The 16,808-nt window shown below is 38.4% G+C and overlaps 2 protein-coding genes across 3 annotated transcripts; one reads left to right on the top strand and one right to left on the bottom strand.

Moving 5' to 3' along the window:
• Positions 1 to 1,057: 1,057 nt before the first annotated feature.
• Positions 1,058 to 2,644, top strand: LOC110052121 (histamine H2 receptor-like). The gene has a single exon (XM_020758253.2). It carries the CDS (start codon positions 1,153 to 1,155, stop codon positions 2,071 to 2,073), a length of 921 nt encoding a protein of 306 aa, XP_020613912.2. The 5' UTR covers positions 1,058 to 1,152; the 3' UTR covers positions 2,074 to 2,644.
• A 547-nt stretch (positions 2,645 to 3,191) lies between these two features.
• Positions 3,192 to 16,316, bottom strand: LOC110052005 (Golgi resident protein GCP60-like). 2 transcript variants are annotated; one of them, XM_089291651.1, is made up of 6 exons: positions 16,098 to 16,316; positions 11,643 to 11,778; positions 9,780 to 10,028; positions 8,768 to 8,873; positions 7,968 to 8,133; positions 3,192 to 5,365 (listed from the first exon to the last, which is right to left on the bottom strand). In XM_089291651.1, the coding sequence occupies exons 1-6, from the start codon at positions 16,279 to 16,281 to the stop codon at positions 5,025 to 5,027; spliced, it is 1,182 nt and encodes a 393-aa protein (XP_089147777.1). In that variant the 5' UTR covers positions 16,282 to 16,316; the 3' UTR covers positions 3,192 to 5,024. The 2 variants fall into 2 exon arrangements, with proteins under 2 accessions (XP_089147777.1, XP_089147778.1); XM_089291652.1 differs by having other exon boundaries at positions 8,768 to 8,870.
• Between the last annotated feature and the right edge of the window lie 492 nt (positions 16,317 to 16,808).

Here is a 16,808-nt window from a genome sequence, read left to right as displayed (position 1 = left end):
GCCAGTGTGTATATCAAGAATATACAAGTGGCAAGTGGGATCTATTTCACGGTATACTATGAGAAAATGTTGCATAATTATTTTATAACATGCCATAGAAAATACAGTATTCTGATTGGCTTCATTTTCTATGGCATGGTAAAAAGGTACAAATTTTTGTCTAACGCGATTGACTCGTAATAACAATTTGACCGAGTGAGGTATACGACTTCAGCGAGTAATCGGGTCAGAGTAATTTCAAACCGGAGCATATGATTGCTCTCTAAATTTTACGACACGAAGACCTTTTACTAATTTATCGTATCCATAACAAATTTTGAGATTAAGCAGTCTTTAAGCACTTATTTTGAGCGAAAAAGTAGGTAGCATTTTTAATTTCCATAAGTTTCACAAGCAGGAGGAAACATTAAGAAAGCCATTTTAAGCACACGTAATTGAAATTCGAATGGCAAGTGTTTAATTACAGGTACCCAATTACATGACGTTGTAATTAGATACCTGTAATTAGACACCTACCTCATTCGCACGGCTCATTCACACGTCGATTACGTGATTAATAGGCGCGCGGAGAACCAATCAGAACGGAGAATGTTGTTAGACGTACGATTTACAATGTAATATAGACATTGCAATTGACAGACGACAACGCATGTTTAAACACAAGGGTACCTGTATAAACAGGATTGTTTACACTGTGTAACAATTAAGAAAGTCCTTAATGAAATGCGGTTGTAATTCAAATTCAGCGAATGTCAATCTAGGAATAATTCAGTTTGAGAAGGCGACAGGCAATTCAAAATAGCTATTGCTAGCTCGTTTCTTCAGTTAAAGCTCAGATCTGATTAGGGACTGAATATCGAAAACCTTGTTGTTTACCGTGCATCGAGGATATTAAAAAAACATGTATATTCACAGCCTCCTTCAAAGCTGTCTAAGCCAATTAAAACTGGCAAAACATTACCATAACAAAATGTACAGAACGACTAAATTTAATTAGGTGACGCAAGACAGAGTTTTAAATAATGCAAAGTGCGCGACTACAATTACATCTGTTCAGTTGCCGGTTGAGGTGTACTTGAAACTTAGCGATTCAAAGTGAATTATCTCAGACCTGGCGTCGGTTTTCGAGTGATACTTTAAAATTTCGCTGCCATGGGAAAAACGGAGTCTTGGTTTTGGTATTTTGCGTGGTTTATTACCGCCGTAGCAGTTGTTGGAAATGCCCTGGTAATCTTCTTGATAACAACGAAACATCACCTCCAAAAGAAACCAAACTGGTTTATTTTGTCGCTTGCAATTGCCGATCTTTTTGTTGGGTTCACGTTCATACCTCCTTTTTACGCTTGCTGGAAATGGTTTCCTTGTAGCAAAGACGTTTGGTTTGTGCGTCAAACAATCAAGTGGACCTTTCTTTACGTGTCTGTAAGCAACCTTTTTACTTTGACTTTGGATCGTTACATCGCCCTGACCTCACCACTGAGACATAAATGGCTTGTGACACCAACGCGTATTGCCCTTTCGGTCATTACCGCTTGGATTGTACCGGTAATAAGTCGAGTGTGCATCTTTGCTCCGGTGCATTTCAGTAGCGAAGCAACGGCCTCCAAATATCTTGTCCCGGTTTTTCTGGTGATGTTTGAGTTGGTTCCATGCATTCTACTTTCTTGCTTCACATTTCACATGGTGTATATTGTTCGAAAAAGACGACAGTCATCTAGAACTATTGAAGATTCGTCTAGAGAACTAAGATCACTAAATTTACGAATCCATATCCGAGACGATGGACGCGCAAACTACAACATCAGAATTGTAGTGTCTGTTGTGGGATTGTTCATTCTGTGTTATTCACTGGACATATACATCTGTTTTTGTGATATTTTCAGTTTGTCTAAAATATCCCGGCAGTTATGGCATGTTCGGCATCTTTTATTGGTCACAAATTCTGCCCTGAACCCAATAGCTTATGCTTTATTTAAGAGAGACATTAGACAAGCGATTTTAGCACTTGGACGCGTCCACTCAAACACTAGAGTTACCCCTTCTACTGAAAACAGAGAGCTACATTTTATTTAATTAAGGTTTTGACAGTTTTCTGTTCTGCGTTGGGTAGTAGGGTTCTTCAAAAATTGCTACACTCTTTTTCTTGTTTCTATGAAAATATTCTTTTTCCTGCCGAGGCTGAATATTCTTATTTCTCTACTGATTTTAGGCTGAAAATAATCTTGTGAATATTCCTCGATTATGGCGTATGACATTTCTGTCTTCGAATGCTTGGTGGCTGAATGCTGTTTAAGTAATTTTGGAGCCAGCCTGCAGGCATCGAAGTCTGATATGATGTACAGAACTTCTTGCAGAAATGTTATTACATGTAGAATCGAACATACGGCTAATGCTGTTTTTGTTGGTTTTTGGCTAGTTTTGCCGTTTAGAGAAAGGAAGAATTTTAAACAGTTTCGTAAAAAAAGATATTATTGTACTTGTATTTACAAATTTTCAACACACAAAATTATATTCTTTTCAAAGTTTCAGCCTCGGGTTCATTCTTAAAATATTTTCAAAATTTCGTAAATTTCAGCCTCGATATTCTCATATAACATATTCTTATAAAAAAGAAACAGTGTTATTAAAGGAAACGTCCCTCTAAGCTGTAATTGCTTGTCTAGAACACACTGTCAGTAGGCAGATGACAGAAATCATCGCAAAGTATGGAAGACTAATACCAACGAATCAAAGCTAAACGAATGGAATAAGAAAAGATATTTACACGAGTCGAATTCCGGTGAAATTTTGACGTCAAACTTCTGGAAACGAGAAGAATCACCGCCAAGTAAAAGGAAGCTTTCCGGGGCGGGCAACGTTTTCCAATGGATTGAGACGTTCATTTGCGCTAGAATTTGAAGCTCGAAGCACGAGGCTTGTGCTACTGGTGACGTAATCGACCGTGGTAGGATTCGGGCTATTTACCACCCCCGTAAACAACAACAACAACAACAACAACAACAACAACAAATACCTTACATTGGAAGTGGGGTTGGATGGCGGAAAAGTTAATGTAATGTTGTAATTTTTTGTTATTACTTGGAACCGTAGGCTTGATTTCAATGACTATTATATGTGACGAAGGAGGGGGAGGTTTTCTCAAGCAGTGGACAACATCGATCAGTGCAAATAAAATTTGGAATGATAGGTCATCAATGATAACAAATAATTCATTTTATTTTCCTGTCAACAGTATTAACTGTACATTGCTAATCCCCCTCTCACAAAGCTATCAGAAGCTGAAGCATCTGATCACAACGGACGACAGTTCGGAGAAGGGAGGCCAATGGAAAATGCGAAATCGCGCACTACAATTTAAATTACTTTGGTAATCATTTCTGCAAATCAAAAATTCCTATCTTTCAACAAAACATCGGAAAAGTTTAGGGCATAATTTTTAATACGAATAGAAAGATCACACAAAAAGCCGTGAGAAACTACGCCTTAATCCAAGCCGAACACGAACAAGTAAATGCAGTCTCGTCGACACTAACGCTAACCCTAATCCTGACCCTAACCCTTCTCGTTAGATCAGTAAACATAACTGAAAATTTCCTCCTAATCTCCAGAAAATGCTATTCTTCGCATTATATTACTATTATTCGTGTTAAAAGGCTACAGTCTGGTTAGTTAAATCGCAAAGGCCTATTTTTTTTAAAAACATTCAATTTTCTTGTCATCTTGATAACATCACCTCCCTATATAGTACTTTTTTTTAATTTTCGCAATCGAACGAATCGTAGTCTAACAAGTTACTTGTGTCGCCATTTGCCCTAACCTAGTGACTGACCACTTTAAAAAATCTCAATTTGATTGGATGTTCACAATGGCGCTTTTTCCTTCGTAAGAGACGAACATTGCGTCCATGACGCATCAAGAAAACCGCGAGAAAAAAATGGCCGCGTTTGCGCGGCCACTTTTTTCTCGCGGCTTTCTTTCGTGTCGCACACGACGGACTAAGCGAAAGAGGGACTAATCGTAGTCTACTGAGACGTAAAATGCGACTGTTTTATGTGTCTTCCAGACGTATCAAATTTTTAAGTTTGTCTGACGTGTGATTTGTCTTATTTTCAGTGTTTATCTCATCGCATAATATATCTAAAACCAAATATTCGTATGAGACGTATTTGTCTCCTAGTCGATTTTAGTACTGTGTTGTAAATTGTAAGCTTTTTTAATGGAAGTATTCTGTAATTGTAATGTAATATATGCAGTTTAATTAAAAAAAGAAGTATTCGTCTACCTAGGTAAACAAGGCCAGTTAATAGGTCAGCCCAGGGTTATGCTAAGACCGCCTGCAAGCGTTTCTTTTCATTCGACGCTCCGCTCACTCACTTTCAGCCGACTGAAATCAAGAGATTGCAGTTTAATTATCATGACCCACTGATCGACTATCAGGGTTCCCAGGACCCCGTCCCTCCCAGCCCCAAGTGAAGGAAAGGGCCCTGGAAACGAAGTTGCGACAACCAGGTAAACACGAAACATGATTGACTGAACGGAAGCTGTCTATCGATCTATAAACGGAACCGGGAGTGTTTTCGCGAAATTTCTCACGTAAAATAATTTTCTCTTCGATAGATCGGTCAGTTAGTTATGATAAAAGAATTCGCCGGTTCGTTCTCCGTTTCTATCGACTCACTCGTACCTTCGCCCCAAGCCAATCACCAGGTACTAGAGACATCGAGCTTGCAGTCAAATTACTTGATAATGATTAATTTCCTCAAATCTAGGAGACTAGACGGGACAAATAGTACTTGATTTCTTAGACAAATTTCGCTGAGAATGAAATTCTTACATGTATAAATAACTATACATTCTCCAGGCTATGCCTAATCACACGGTAAGTAAGGGTTTATAGTTGTTTACTGTTTCGCGCTAAGAGCGGGTAAAGTAAACCTGCACCTTAGTTTGATTACTTCTTTAAAATCTTCCCCACCAGTTCAAACTGAATTGTCTTTCGCTCTAATTCTATCATTAATCCGCCATCATCGAGTGTAATAAACACGATAATATAATGTCTTTGATCTAAAGAGTGAATATGAGTTGTCAAACTTGAGTAGATACACACCACGGCCAGGATACATGTGGCTACCAACAATCACTTCCTCGTTACAAGGCCTCCGAACCACTGGGAGAACCTCGTCTATTCTTGGCTTGGGGGGACTGGACTCGTTTTCAGTCGCTTTATCGTCTTCTGCGAACTCGTCGTCGTCCGATTCGTTGACGGCGACCGTGATATTCTTGGTTTGCGGTTGCGACCATTCAAAGGAGACTCCAAAGCCAAGGTCGTAGTACTCAGTGGCAAACTCCCAGAACAAACACGTTCCTAGTTGGGGAGGGAGGGTCAAAGAGAAATAGATAAGCAGAATTCAAGGACTTACCTTCCCGTGCAAGCTGACTTAAATAAAAATAAATAAATCAAGTGCATTTAGCACTGCTGTGCTAATCGGGGACACTGTAAATAATTAAGCAAATATTGCAAATAGAACATCAATTACTAAGAATCACAACTGGTGAGAGGCTGACCAGCTGGTTATTTGCACAACGTAGTGGAGGAGTTGAACTCGCGACTACCGAGAACAAATCCAGATAGGGGCAGGGAGGAGGATTTGGAACAGGGACCTCCAGGCCCTAAACCACTTGAACACGTCGCCTCCCCTTGAGTTTATAGTACATTAACTTTGTCACAATAAATTGTAGCTGCCATGGACGTTAGTAGAAATGGTAGCCATTTTGGACGGCTATATGATGTTTTTAATAGAATTCAACTTCAAACAAGAAGATCTGTTAGATCTTATAACCGCGCTTTTAAAATTTAACTGTTTTCTTAGTACTACAGTCGCAACGCAGTGCATATTCCAAAGCAATCTTTGATGATTCATTGATTACTGTAGACATCACAGCACTTGATCAACATAAACTCTATTATCGCACCATCAGTCGTAGCCGTTGTGACATCTCCGATGACGTAATAGTCTTAATCTGGAAGTTTCTTCAGGATATGTATGGGCATGAAGATACGAACACTATTACAAACCGCTTTCTTTCTTTAAAGTCACGATTAAATTTAATTGTTTTTTTCCCTTGAGTTAAGGGTTAGCAAAGAAGTCACACGAGTCACATAATTCAAGAATTGCGTTATCTACGGCTATCTTTAGTACGGTGGTTATTTCCCTATCATTGACGTAATCTTTGCACGTTCTGACACGTTCTTTGCTTGGCTTGCAAATATTTAATTTTCTTTCCGATCTATGAACTCGCTGCGATGAAACAGTCAAAGGATTTACTTCATTTGCCTAAAACCGCAAGAAATACTCGCAAAATTACAAATAAATTAATCACCGTCGCTTCTGCCGAAATAAACTTGCAAAGTAAACACGATCTTATTTGTCACGTAGCGAAAGTGAAAGCTGCAACGTCAGCGCATTCCATGGCTGACGTAATACCTTTTTTCAGCGTATTTATTATTCCCTTTAAATCCAACGCTTTGATAAAGCGAAAAGAAAATATATTTTACCCACAAAAAAGAAAACAATATCCGTAAAATTGTCCGTGTGTTTATGTTTTAACAGCTTCTGGCGGAAAAACATCACACGTTGCGTGACTCAAAGTTTGGCCGAGCGGAGGTCTGCGTCTGGTCACCGACAAAAAAAAAAATAATAATAATAATAAACCACGGGTAAACCTAGAACCGCGCTCGGCCCATGGCCGCGCGGTTAATAATGGCGTAGGAACGGATGATTTGAAGAATTATGGGGGAAAACAAAACAAAACAAAACAAAACAAAAAAACACTCGCGAAAGAAAAAATCGCGGCAACAAATTTCATGTGCAGCAAGAATAGATGGGTAGATAAGACATCACTGAATAGACATACCCAAGGGAGAATAACTCGAGGTGACTGAGAAAAAGGTTCAACTGTATTTTGTCTACCCTGAACTTGACTCCACGTCATTGTTTGTTTGAATGCAGGAAAGGGTATCAATTATAAATTCCTCGTATAATTGGTGTAGGGTCATACATTGTCGGTTCAATTCCTGTGAAACTCGAAAACGTCTTTCCCAAGTACATGTGGCTTGTCTTTATCTGATTAAATTCTTTCTTATCTTTAATCTTAAGTTATAGAACTGCACACGTACCATCACTTCTTTCTGCATAATACATGAACTACGTCACGGTTTGCGCATCGGTTTAGCCTAAATTTTTCAAGTTCGTCGTTTGTAATCTGTGTTAATCTTCTCCATCCTTAACCATCCTTGTTTCTTTATGGTTTATTACTATCCCTTTGGTGTTTTTCTATCTTAGTAAACTACTATTTTCAGGCTTCCTTCAATTTGAAGGCGAGTTTGTCCTTGGCCGAAACAACTCAAAATGCTGAGCTCCTTTAAGGCCGCCGCACACTAGCCGATTATTTTGTCGGCCGACAAAAGAAAATCTTCACTTGTCGGCTAGTGTGCGGTGAATTCAGACAAGTCTCCGACAAAATCGAGGCTTTTCGGGCGATATCCGACAGTGCTAGATCTCAAAACGTCTTGTTGGGCCTTGTCCGCTACTGTGCGGTGGACCAAGACAATTTGTCGGGGCACGCGCGCCTCAACCAATTAGGAAATGTCATGAGAGTCACGTCAGTGAAATAGGCGCCATCTTGTTTTTGGATGATTCGGCCCCAAGCCTCAATGCGGTTAGTCGCGAGAAAAAATCGGCTGGTGTGCGGCAAGCTGATGGCCCGACAAATTTTAAACCAATTTGACCAAGACAAAAAATATGCAGTTCTGAAACAAAAAATCGGCTAGTGTGCGACAGGCTGATGGTTCGACAAATTTTAACCCGATTTGACCCCGACAAAAAAATCTGCAGTTCGGCTAGTGTGCGGCAGCCTTTACAAGTAGGTTCAGGATCTCATAAGTACACAGCAGCATAATCACTCACCTCCTTCATGTGTAGGCACACGGACTGTCATTGTCTCACCGCGTCCAACAACTAACACAGAACTTGGGTCAGACTTGACATGTTGAATAAACTCCTGGACCTTTGGACGAGTCCATAACGAAGCGGGTGCTATCCTAGGTGTGCCATTCACGGCTAATGTCTTGGGCTGGATCAATGAAACAAAAAAAAAAGCGCATGAGTCGAGAGAGTTGTGAAAGTCACAGTCTGCGTCAGACCAAGAGGTCAATAGAGTGGAGCTTATCCTTGTTTTCTTTAGCAATATTTTTATTTCCCCCGAATGAGGGGAAAAAAAAGATGAAAAAAAGAAATACAAAAAGTAATAATATGTTACAATAGTAGAATTACATGAATGTGTATGTTTCAAGTGTTCCCCTTTAGAAAATGAAAGCTCTCTACAGGTTATTTTATCTTCTCTACAGTTACCGACTATTTATTAAATGATTACGCTGTCGAGTTTGAACCTGGCAAGACAACTTTACCATTAGTGCAAGAGAGTTATAAATATTTCAAATAATCCATCAAAGGTCCGGGCCCTGCTCCCACCAAATTATTTTTGTCAGGGTGGGTGGAGAAGGGAACTGCGATACAAGACAAAAATAAACAATATAATGTCCCATTTTGATTAGCACCTGGATTTTTGACCCAGTGTCATGCGCTAACCATCAAAACACTGTGCATGTATCAACAACAAACGATTGAGGATCATAACATCTTGAGGCATGTGAATTCAATTTGTTTCATATTATTTGTTCCATGATGACAGACCAGTGTTGGTATACCTGTGGCTCTGGTGTTTGATGTTGGTGGTGCTGTTGTTGGAGACGTTCCTGTTGCTGTAAAAATTGCTCTTCTTGTTGTTGCTGTGTTATTATTTCTTGTTTTCTTCTGAAAAGTGATAAAAGGACAGTAAAAAAAAATGCATTCTACAATAAATTAAAGATCTGTTGTTTCAGTAACAAAGCCTTAGCGAAATCTCAAAATTTACTACACCCAAAAAGGTGTCTTAAGTAGGGTTTGGTTTTTTTCTCAAACTCGTTTTTTCCCCCCATAATTTTGTCAATCAGGAAAAACATTACCTTTGCTTTGCTCTAGTTTCCATGATGGTAACTAGAGCAAAGCCAACGTCCAACAAAAAAAATATGGTAACGAGCCTCCCTTTAAAATGTGTTGTGAGACTGGCAGGTTTTCCTTTATCTAAACCTTTATAATTTTTTGGCATCAACCTCCTTTATATGGCCTACACAGGAAGCATTCGTGCACAAGCAAAGAGATCCTCACCAGTCAATCAAACAAAAATTGGGACATGAGCAAAGGTCTCTCATTCATACAGGATCGCTTGTCAAACATGCAGGCTAGCCAGGAACTTCACGAAACACACATGTAACAACAGGGTTGCAAGAGGTTAATCATTTCCTTGTAAGCTAACTGCTTGTAATTTTTCCAAAATATACACTTCACTGGTTCTCATGAGACGAGACTCTCGTCTCTGAAGACATGACTCTATTTCACAAGAAATGAGATGAGAGGTGGTAACTTACATGTACATGTACTTCAAATTGCCTAGTACTGTGCACTGTACAAAAATTCCTGACATAAATTAGACAATACCATGTACAATGTACATGTACACTGTACCCCATGGCTTTGCAAACCTCCTGGTAAAATCACTGCACTACATCAAGAGTTAAACATTTATAAAATATAATTAAAAATATTTCAGTAGTACATGTACATGTTATGGGCAATGGTGTCGAAGTGATGCATAATAAAATGGCTATTAAGTAAAATTACCTTTCTTCTTCTTCAGCTTTTCTCCTCATTTCTTCTGCTAGCAGTCTTTGTCTTTCTTGTTCAGCGACCTCCTCAGCTTCTCTTCGTAATCTTTCCTCCTCTTCCTTTCTCAGTCTCTCTTTCTCTTCTTTCTCCTTCTGCTGTGCTTCCATCCAAGGACCTAGCTCAGGGGAACATGTGCCAAGTAATGAACAGAACTTCTTCATGGCTTCTCTGGGCTGCATGCTGCCAAGGCTTTCCCATGCTCTCCTGATTCAGAGATACATGCAATAAAGTTATCGCCAAACAAAACATTTAATTACTGTAGGACTGCCACCTTATGACACATCTTCCTGTGATACTTATGTACAGTGTCTACATTACATACCCCGATACACTCAACACAACAAATTGTTATTAATTGTATATTGTATTGTGTACAATTATTATTCAGTACACATTACAATATACTAAAAAAAGACATCTAGCAGAGGACAGGCAAAATACTTGTAATTTGATGTCCAGCTGTTTTTGCTATTTTGATTGAGAACACACACTGTTGTACAGCTTAAAACCACAGCATGTGGCAGCCATCTGTTTTACATTTATAAGTTTCTTTTCCTTTGTTTTTGTCATAAATTGCTACGTAATGGATCAAATGTTGGGTTTTGGTGAAGACTTGTTAAAGTTATTAAAGACAGGAAATTTCTACACTTACTGACAAATCACCACTTTTTTTTTGTAAAGCAATATCACACTTATCACAATTATCTTTACTATGAATACATGTATTCATATCATGACAAAAAATATTGTGGTGCATCAGTGTCTCACTGTGCACAGCCCTACATAATATATGCAGGTTAACTATATGTAGGGTACAGCTGTATGTAGTCACAGTAATATAGACACTGGCTTGATATAATCACTGTATCATACTACATGTGCACGCACATGTACATGTATACAAACACGTGTAAATACTGTACAATGTAAATGTGATTAGCCACCATGCACTTCAGCGAAATAAAGCCATGTCCTGTATCCAGTATATTGTACAGAGAGTTGCTAAGTACCTTGGGCAAAATTTAATTTCGTCTAATGGGCAGAATTTTATATTTCAAATAGATTTTAACATGGATTTCATTTGCTTCAGTTGCCGATAGGAAAAATCAAATTGTGTGGTTATGTCATCACATGATATAAAATACTACAAGGTGCTATGCAGAATAACAGGAAATGCTGAGTGATACCTCCAAATTAATGTAGAAATGTTTATGTTGTGGTTCAATATTACATGTACCTGTGATACAATTTGGTATTTTTCTTTGTTTCAAATACATTAATTTTCTTATAACAAACATTGTAATTACTGTACACCAGAACAAAGGAAACTATCAAATTCTATTATATGGCAAGGTACATGTAGGACTTCTCGAGACAAATGTGAGCATTCTGATTAGTTCTTTCATGGTTGGGATGTTGCCATACAGACTATTTCCATGGAAATGGTCATAAGCTTCTGTTTTCAAAAGCTGGCGAGATACCAAGTGCCATAACAAACTACTTACTAACCTAGCTTGCTCAAGCCGTACTGGGAAATTTTTGCCCTTGGTCATTTTTGTACAGCCTCACTACACTCAGCCTGTACTGACATGACCTTGCCCAATATTTCCCTTGCACTCAGTTAGCAAGAGGTTAGTACCAAGGGTATAAATGAACCACAACATCTATACTGTACCATCTACACTGTACAGTGTACAATACGGCACAGTCAAGAAAAATCAAAGTCCTTGAATGCCCAAGATTTTCCTGAAATGAAATGAGGTTGAAAGACTAGCAGAACCCGAAATTGAGAAATACATTGCAAAGCATTTTTATTACCTCCTGTCATTACCAATGACATCAAAATACCCTACATCTGGGTATTTTTCAGGATCATAAGCTCCACTAGAAATCTGCTTCCAAAAGGCTGTCAGTTGAACTTTATCATCATATGTCAGCTTTATTATTTGCTTTTCTGCAAGCAAACAAAAAAAAAGTTACAGCCTGAAGTAAAAAGCCAATCAGTGCAGATTAAGATTTTTATTCACTTTAATTATTTTCATGTTTTGAGAATTTGGTGACTCATCAAAGCAACATTAGCACAAAGTTAACAAGGTTGAGAATACATTATACCACAGTTCGTGAATGTTACCTTGTTGTAACGTAAAAAGTTATCAGAACTTATACAGTTGGACCTGTGCAAATGGACATCCTGTAGGCATGTAGAGGCCTCCCATAAGCAGCCCATCAAGGTGCTTTCAGAATGTTATCCCAAAGAAAATGCACATGCTTATTGGTTTGAAATATTATAATTGTGTTTCTAGAGCGGTGTTCAATTGAGTATTGTAAAACCAAAGCCAAACCAATTACTTACTAATTAGACTACGCAGCCAATCTCAAACCATAGTAAAGCCAAAACCCAAGTAATTGCCTCATTACTTTTGACACTCAACTGAAAACCACTCTATTAAACAATTAGATTATCAACAATTAGATTATGACCTCGAGATTTCTATGAGGTGATAGTTGATGATGTTGAAGGCCAAACCACTCAACTATCGCCTCGCAGAAATCAAGAGCAAATAATCTAGTAATTGTTTTAGTGGAATTCTAACTGAAATTTGCCTCAAATAACAATTCCAATTATTTCTGGTCTGAGTAATAAACTTCACACTTAATTAGAAAATTTGCACGGACTGAATTGTCAATTTGACATTAATTTACAGTTGTGTATGCATGCTTATAAATCTTTTTTTTTTTTTTTTAAATTGTGTTTTTTTTTTAAATTCAAGAAACCATGAATCTCCTTCTTTCAGTCTTCCCTGGAATTTGATTATCCATTTGTTTCTAAATGTTCTTTTAAAACTTCGGGGGAAACAAGGAAACGTTGCAATTTTGTCAACCACACCAAGCCACCGCACACTAATGGCTGATAGTGTGAAATGGCTCAGCCAATCAGATTACAGCATTTGCATTAGTATACTACAAGAATTCTACAGAAACTTGATAGAAACACAGAACTAGCACGAGTTTGTTACATAATGATCGTTCGAGCAAACAGAATTTCCATTTTGATGATCAAAGTAAACAAGTTGCTTTCTTTTTTTCATCACAAAGTTTTCTAAAAGAAATAGAAAACAAGTCCTCTGTGTTTCTATAGAGCTTTAGTATGAATCTACTAGTATACTATCATGAATGATGCCCTCTGATTGGCTACGCTACTCACTATCTATTCTGTTATAGATAGTGAATAGCATAGCAGTGTGCTCTTGTTAAAGTGCACCTAACCCCCAAATTTTTTTTTCACTAAAACGAATCTAGATGTTATTTGAAATACTTCTGTGAAAAATTTTTTGGATTCGGTTAAATCCTCGATTTTCTGTTCCCCGACGAAATCTCCAAAATAGCCCCAAAACACCGCCATTTTGTTTCCCGACCAAGTTTGAGGAGAATGGGTACAGCGGCTGTTGTGACGTCTACCCAGGAAGATCGAATATCTCACGTCCTCTCATTTCCTTCAGGATGGTGCAATACACATTCGAAAAGTGCGCAGAAATGCCTTCCAGAAGTACTATCGGCTGTTGCAGTAATATCCCAGATCTAAAAAAAGATATACTGTACAATTTACTAGCGATGATCGGTCAATGGTACAATAAAGACATAACGATGGTTGACTTTGTCGAACCGAAACAAGCGAACTGAGTCTGTGAGAACCATTGAAGAACTCTCACTGGAATTTGTTCCGCAGACTTTCAAACACTATTTCAAAATTTTCTGCTTAAAACCAACCAGCAATTTGTCGAAATACTACCGACAACCTATATCTTCCAGTCCCACAGTATTTATAACATAGCCGGCAAAGTTGCGTGATGAATCAAGAAGCGTTACAACCAAATATACTGATGTGAAAATAGGTCGCAACTGTACGCCGCAAACCAGCACTTATTTCTCTTTCGATTTAGATTAAAGTCGAAGATTAATCCTTTAGAATTACATGATAACAAAATTGTTACACTCACAGAGTTTTTCGAAGGTTTGGAAATCAGTAGTCCGACAAACATTCTATACATTAGTGTCGAAAATATGACCGCGTAACATTATCTGCGGACCGCTTAGGGAACACATCCTTTTCACTTATCCGACGAATTTCACTGCAAACTTTGAAAAAAATTTGCACTGGTTATTTGGAATTACGACTTAAAACGTGTGGCAATGTGAAATCGGTAATTGTATGAAATGTTTCCTTCCACCTTGCTTCCCGTAGCTTCAAAAATACAGGTCCAAACAATTCTACGATTTTCAATCAATCGAAGCCAGTGTTTTGGAGATCATCAAGTCTCGAAAACTACAACACTTACGTCACTCTTATAAACATGAAGCATTCCAGAAAGCAAAAAAACACAAACTGGATTTAATAGAACCACCATACCTCGACAAAATACATTCTCGCTATGGACAAATGTAAACAGGTTTTAAACACATGTGGGAGTCTTGTGCTTAGGTGATGAAATTACCATCCAAAGCAGTCCTTGAGTTTTCTTTCCTGCTTTTTGTTTGCCTGCTCCTTCGTATCTAGCTTTCCATTCCTAATATACAAACAGCTCGTCCGCAAAGAAGTCTTCCCCATCGTCGCTTGAAATATTGCAAATTGTTCTCAAAGCTCTGAGCAGTGAGTTCACACAGAAGCATATCACCTAGTTGTCGAACGTGCTTGATCGAAGTTTATTTCGGTGTCTTCCGAATCGAAACCTAACTCTGACTCCAGTGACGAAAAACAAATGATTCTGAAACAAAACTTGGATGTTTTAGTACCAAAATATATTGGAACGATTAGTTTTGTTTTCCATTTTCTCGAGCAAATACAGAGAGCTGACTGAGGTGCCATTGTGTTTGATTCCTGGGTAGACGACATCAGCAACCGCCGCCCCAGACTCCCTGAAACGCGGTCGTGTAACACTTCAGGCGCGACTTTGAAAGGGCATAGAAAATCGAGGATTTAACCATATTCAAAATTTTTTTCGCCCAAATGCTTCAAATAACAAGTGGATTCGTTTTAGCGAAAAAAAAATTGGGGGGTTAGGTGCACTTTAACAAAATGAAGGTCACTTCTTTAAATTTTTGAGGTTTCTGTAAAAAGGATTAAGATAAAGTTTTTAACGACTGCGCCCTGGTCAACTATCATGTAATAGACATCTCGAGCTCATAACCAATTGTTTAATAGAAACACTCATGAAAGTTTGGGACAACTGGAAAAAGTGGAGGAAACACTCACCTTTCGGCTTGCGTTCTCACAGCATTGTTTATTCCCCTAAACTTTCACTCGCGTTACTATTAAACAATTAGAGCTCGAGATTTCTATCGCGTGATAGTTACAAGGGCGCAGCCCGAGTCAACTATTGCTTGATTGAAATCAAGAGCAAATAATGTAATTGTTTCAGTATAAATCTACATGTACTAGTCGTTCTAAACTCAATGTAAGTCCTCTTCACAGACACTTTGAAAACACCAAGAAGTGACCTTCATTTTGTTAGCAAGGGCACACTGCTACGCAACTCACTATCTATCACAGAATAGATAGTGAGTAGTGTGGCCAATCAGAGAACGGCATTCGTGATAGAACACTAGTAGATTTATACTAATAAACAAATAGATTATGAGCTCCAGATTTCTATCATGCATAGAAATTGAGAGTCAATAATATATACTTCCTCTTCACAGACACCTTGAAAATGCAAAGAAAGGCCATCACTTTGTTCACAACTGAACACTGCTGCACTACTTTCTGTCTACAACAGAATAGATAGAGAGTTGCATAGCCAATCGGAGAACGGCATTGGTGATAGAACGTTAGAAGATTTATACTAGAACTCAAGAGAAACACGGAACATGTTTTCTATTTCTTAATCAAAATCCAGCTCAGAGAAACATGAACAAGGCTTCCATATGACAAGAGAAAAATCCCAATCAAGATTAACTGGACTATTTGTAGCCCCTTGTAACCCAAGCACTGCTATAATTTGAACTGTCGCTAGAGTACTGCACTTGAATCCACGTACATGTATATGTAATCGCTTCCTTATATTAAATTAAAAGCGCATTTCAAAAGTTTATCTACACCGCTTCCAAGATAGCTAGGTTTTTTGTCTAAAGAATAGAACATTGGGAAATCGCTTCGTTATAAATCTTAGCATAAGACACAACGTATCGTAAAGCTATCCGAATCAGAATTATTCAATCAAACTGAAACTTGTGATGTGTCACAATGTTGCTTGAAGTTCCCGGTAAACGACTTACCTCTATGATAATACTGCAGGCAAAGTTTGTAATATTCCGGTAAAGAAAATCCATAATTGTACGGTTCTTCTTTGGCTCCTTTTTCTTGAGCTCCTCCGGTTTCGATAGAGGTGTTCTGGTCCTCAGTAATTGTTAAATCTTGTGGATTTTCGGCAATCTCAAGATTGGGTTCACCGTCCGCCATATTGCCACGAGTACGAACCAATAACACACGAACGCGCATGCACATATTTTCACTGTAACCGGAACCGGAAACGAATGGATCCAGACGAATAAAGGGGACAAATAAAGGATAAATGAAGAAAACTAGACCAAATGCGTTATTTTTCTATGATTATTATTTTTAATTATTATTATAGAGATTCGTTTAGTCAGTAATTTACTTCCCCAATATTTAAACCCAAGAGGTTTTCTTTCAATTTCGATCAATCCCGTCACCCCCGGGGGAGCGGGAGGGGGGAGTGAGAACGGGGAGGCTCCGCCCGAAAGGGGAATTTTTTTCAGGTTTGAGGAATACTAGGGGCCGCCCCTGGCCCCGCCCCTGAGGAATACAAAAGGGCAGGGATTTTGCAAGTTTAGTCATGTGAAAGGGTAGGGAAACCTGTCCTGCCTTTAATCAAATATTTCGAGCAGACGTACCTTGTGGTTGTAGACATGCAGCACTACATGAAAATAAAAAAGAGACTTCTCCCATTTTTTGGCGACTTATTC

This window comes from Orbicella faveolata, unplaced genomic scaffold (assembly GCF_042242905.1).
Source record: "Orbicella faveolata isolate gen_17 unplaced genomic scaffold, um_ofav_v1 contig_24, whole genome shotgun sequence".
In the NCBI taxonomy this organism is placed as follows: Eukaryota; Metazoa; Cnidaria; class Anthozoa; order Scleractinia; family Merulinidae; genus Orbicella; species Orbicella faveolata.
The sequence above is the reverse complement of the archived record's forward strand: the minus strand, read 5'-3'. Positions and strand labels throughout refer to the sequence as shown.

Coding starts and splice junctions, on each gene's coding strand:
- LOC110052121 (XM_020758253.2), top strand. CDS start 1,153: ATGGGAAAAACGGAGTCTTGGTTTTGGTATTTTGCGTGGTTTATTACC.
- LOC110052005 (XM_089291651.1), bottom strand. CDS start 16,281: ATGGCGGACGGTGAACCCAATCTTGAGATTGCCGAAAATCCACAAGAT. Junction 10,029..11,642: donor GTCATTGGTAATGACAGGAG/GTAATAAAAATG, acceptor TCTCTGAATCAG/GAGAGCATGGGAAAGCCTTG. Junction 8,874..9,779: donor AAAGCTGAAGAAGAAGAAAG/GTAATTTTACTT, acceptor ATCACTTTTCAG/AAGAAAACAAGAAATAATAA.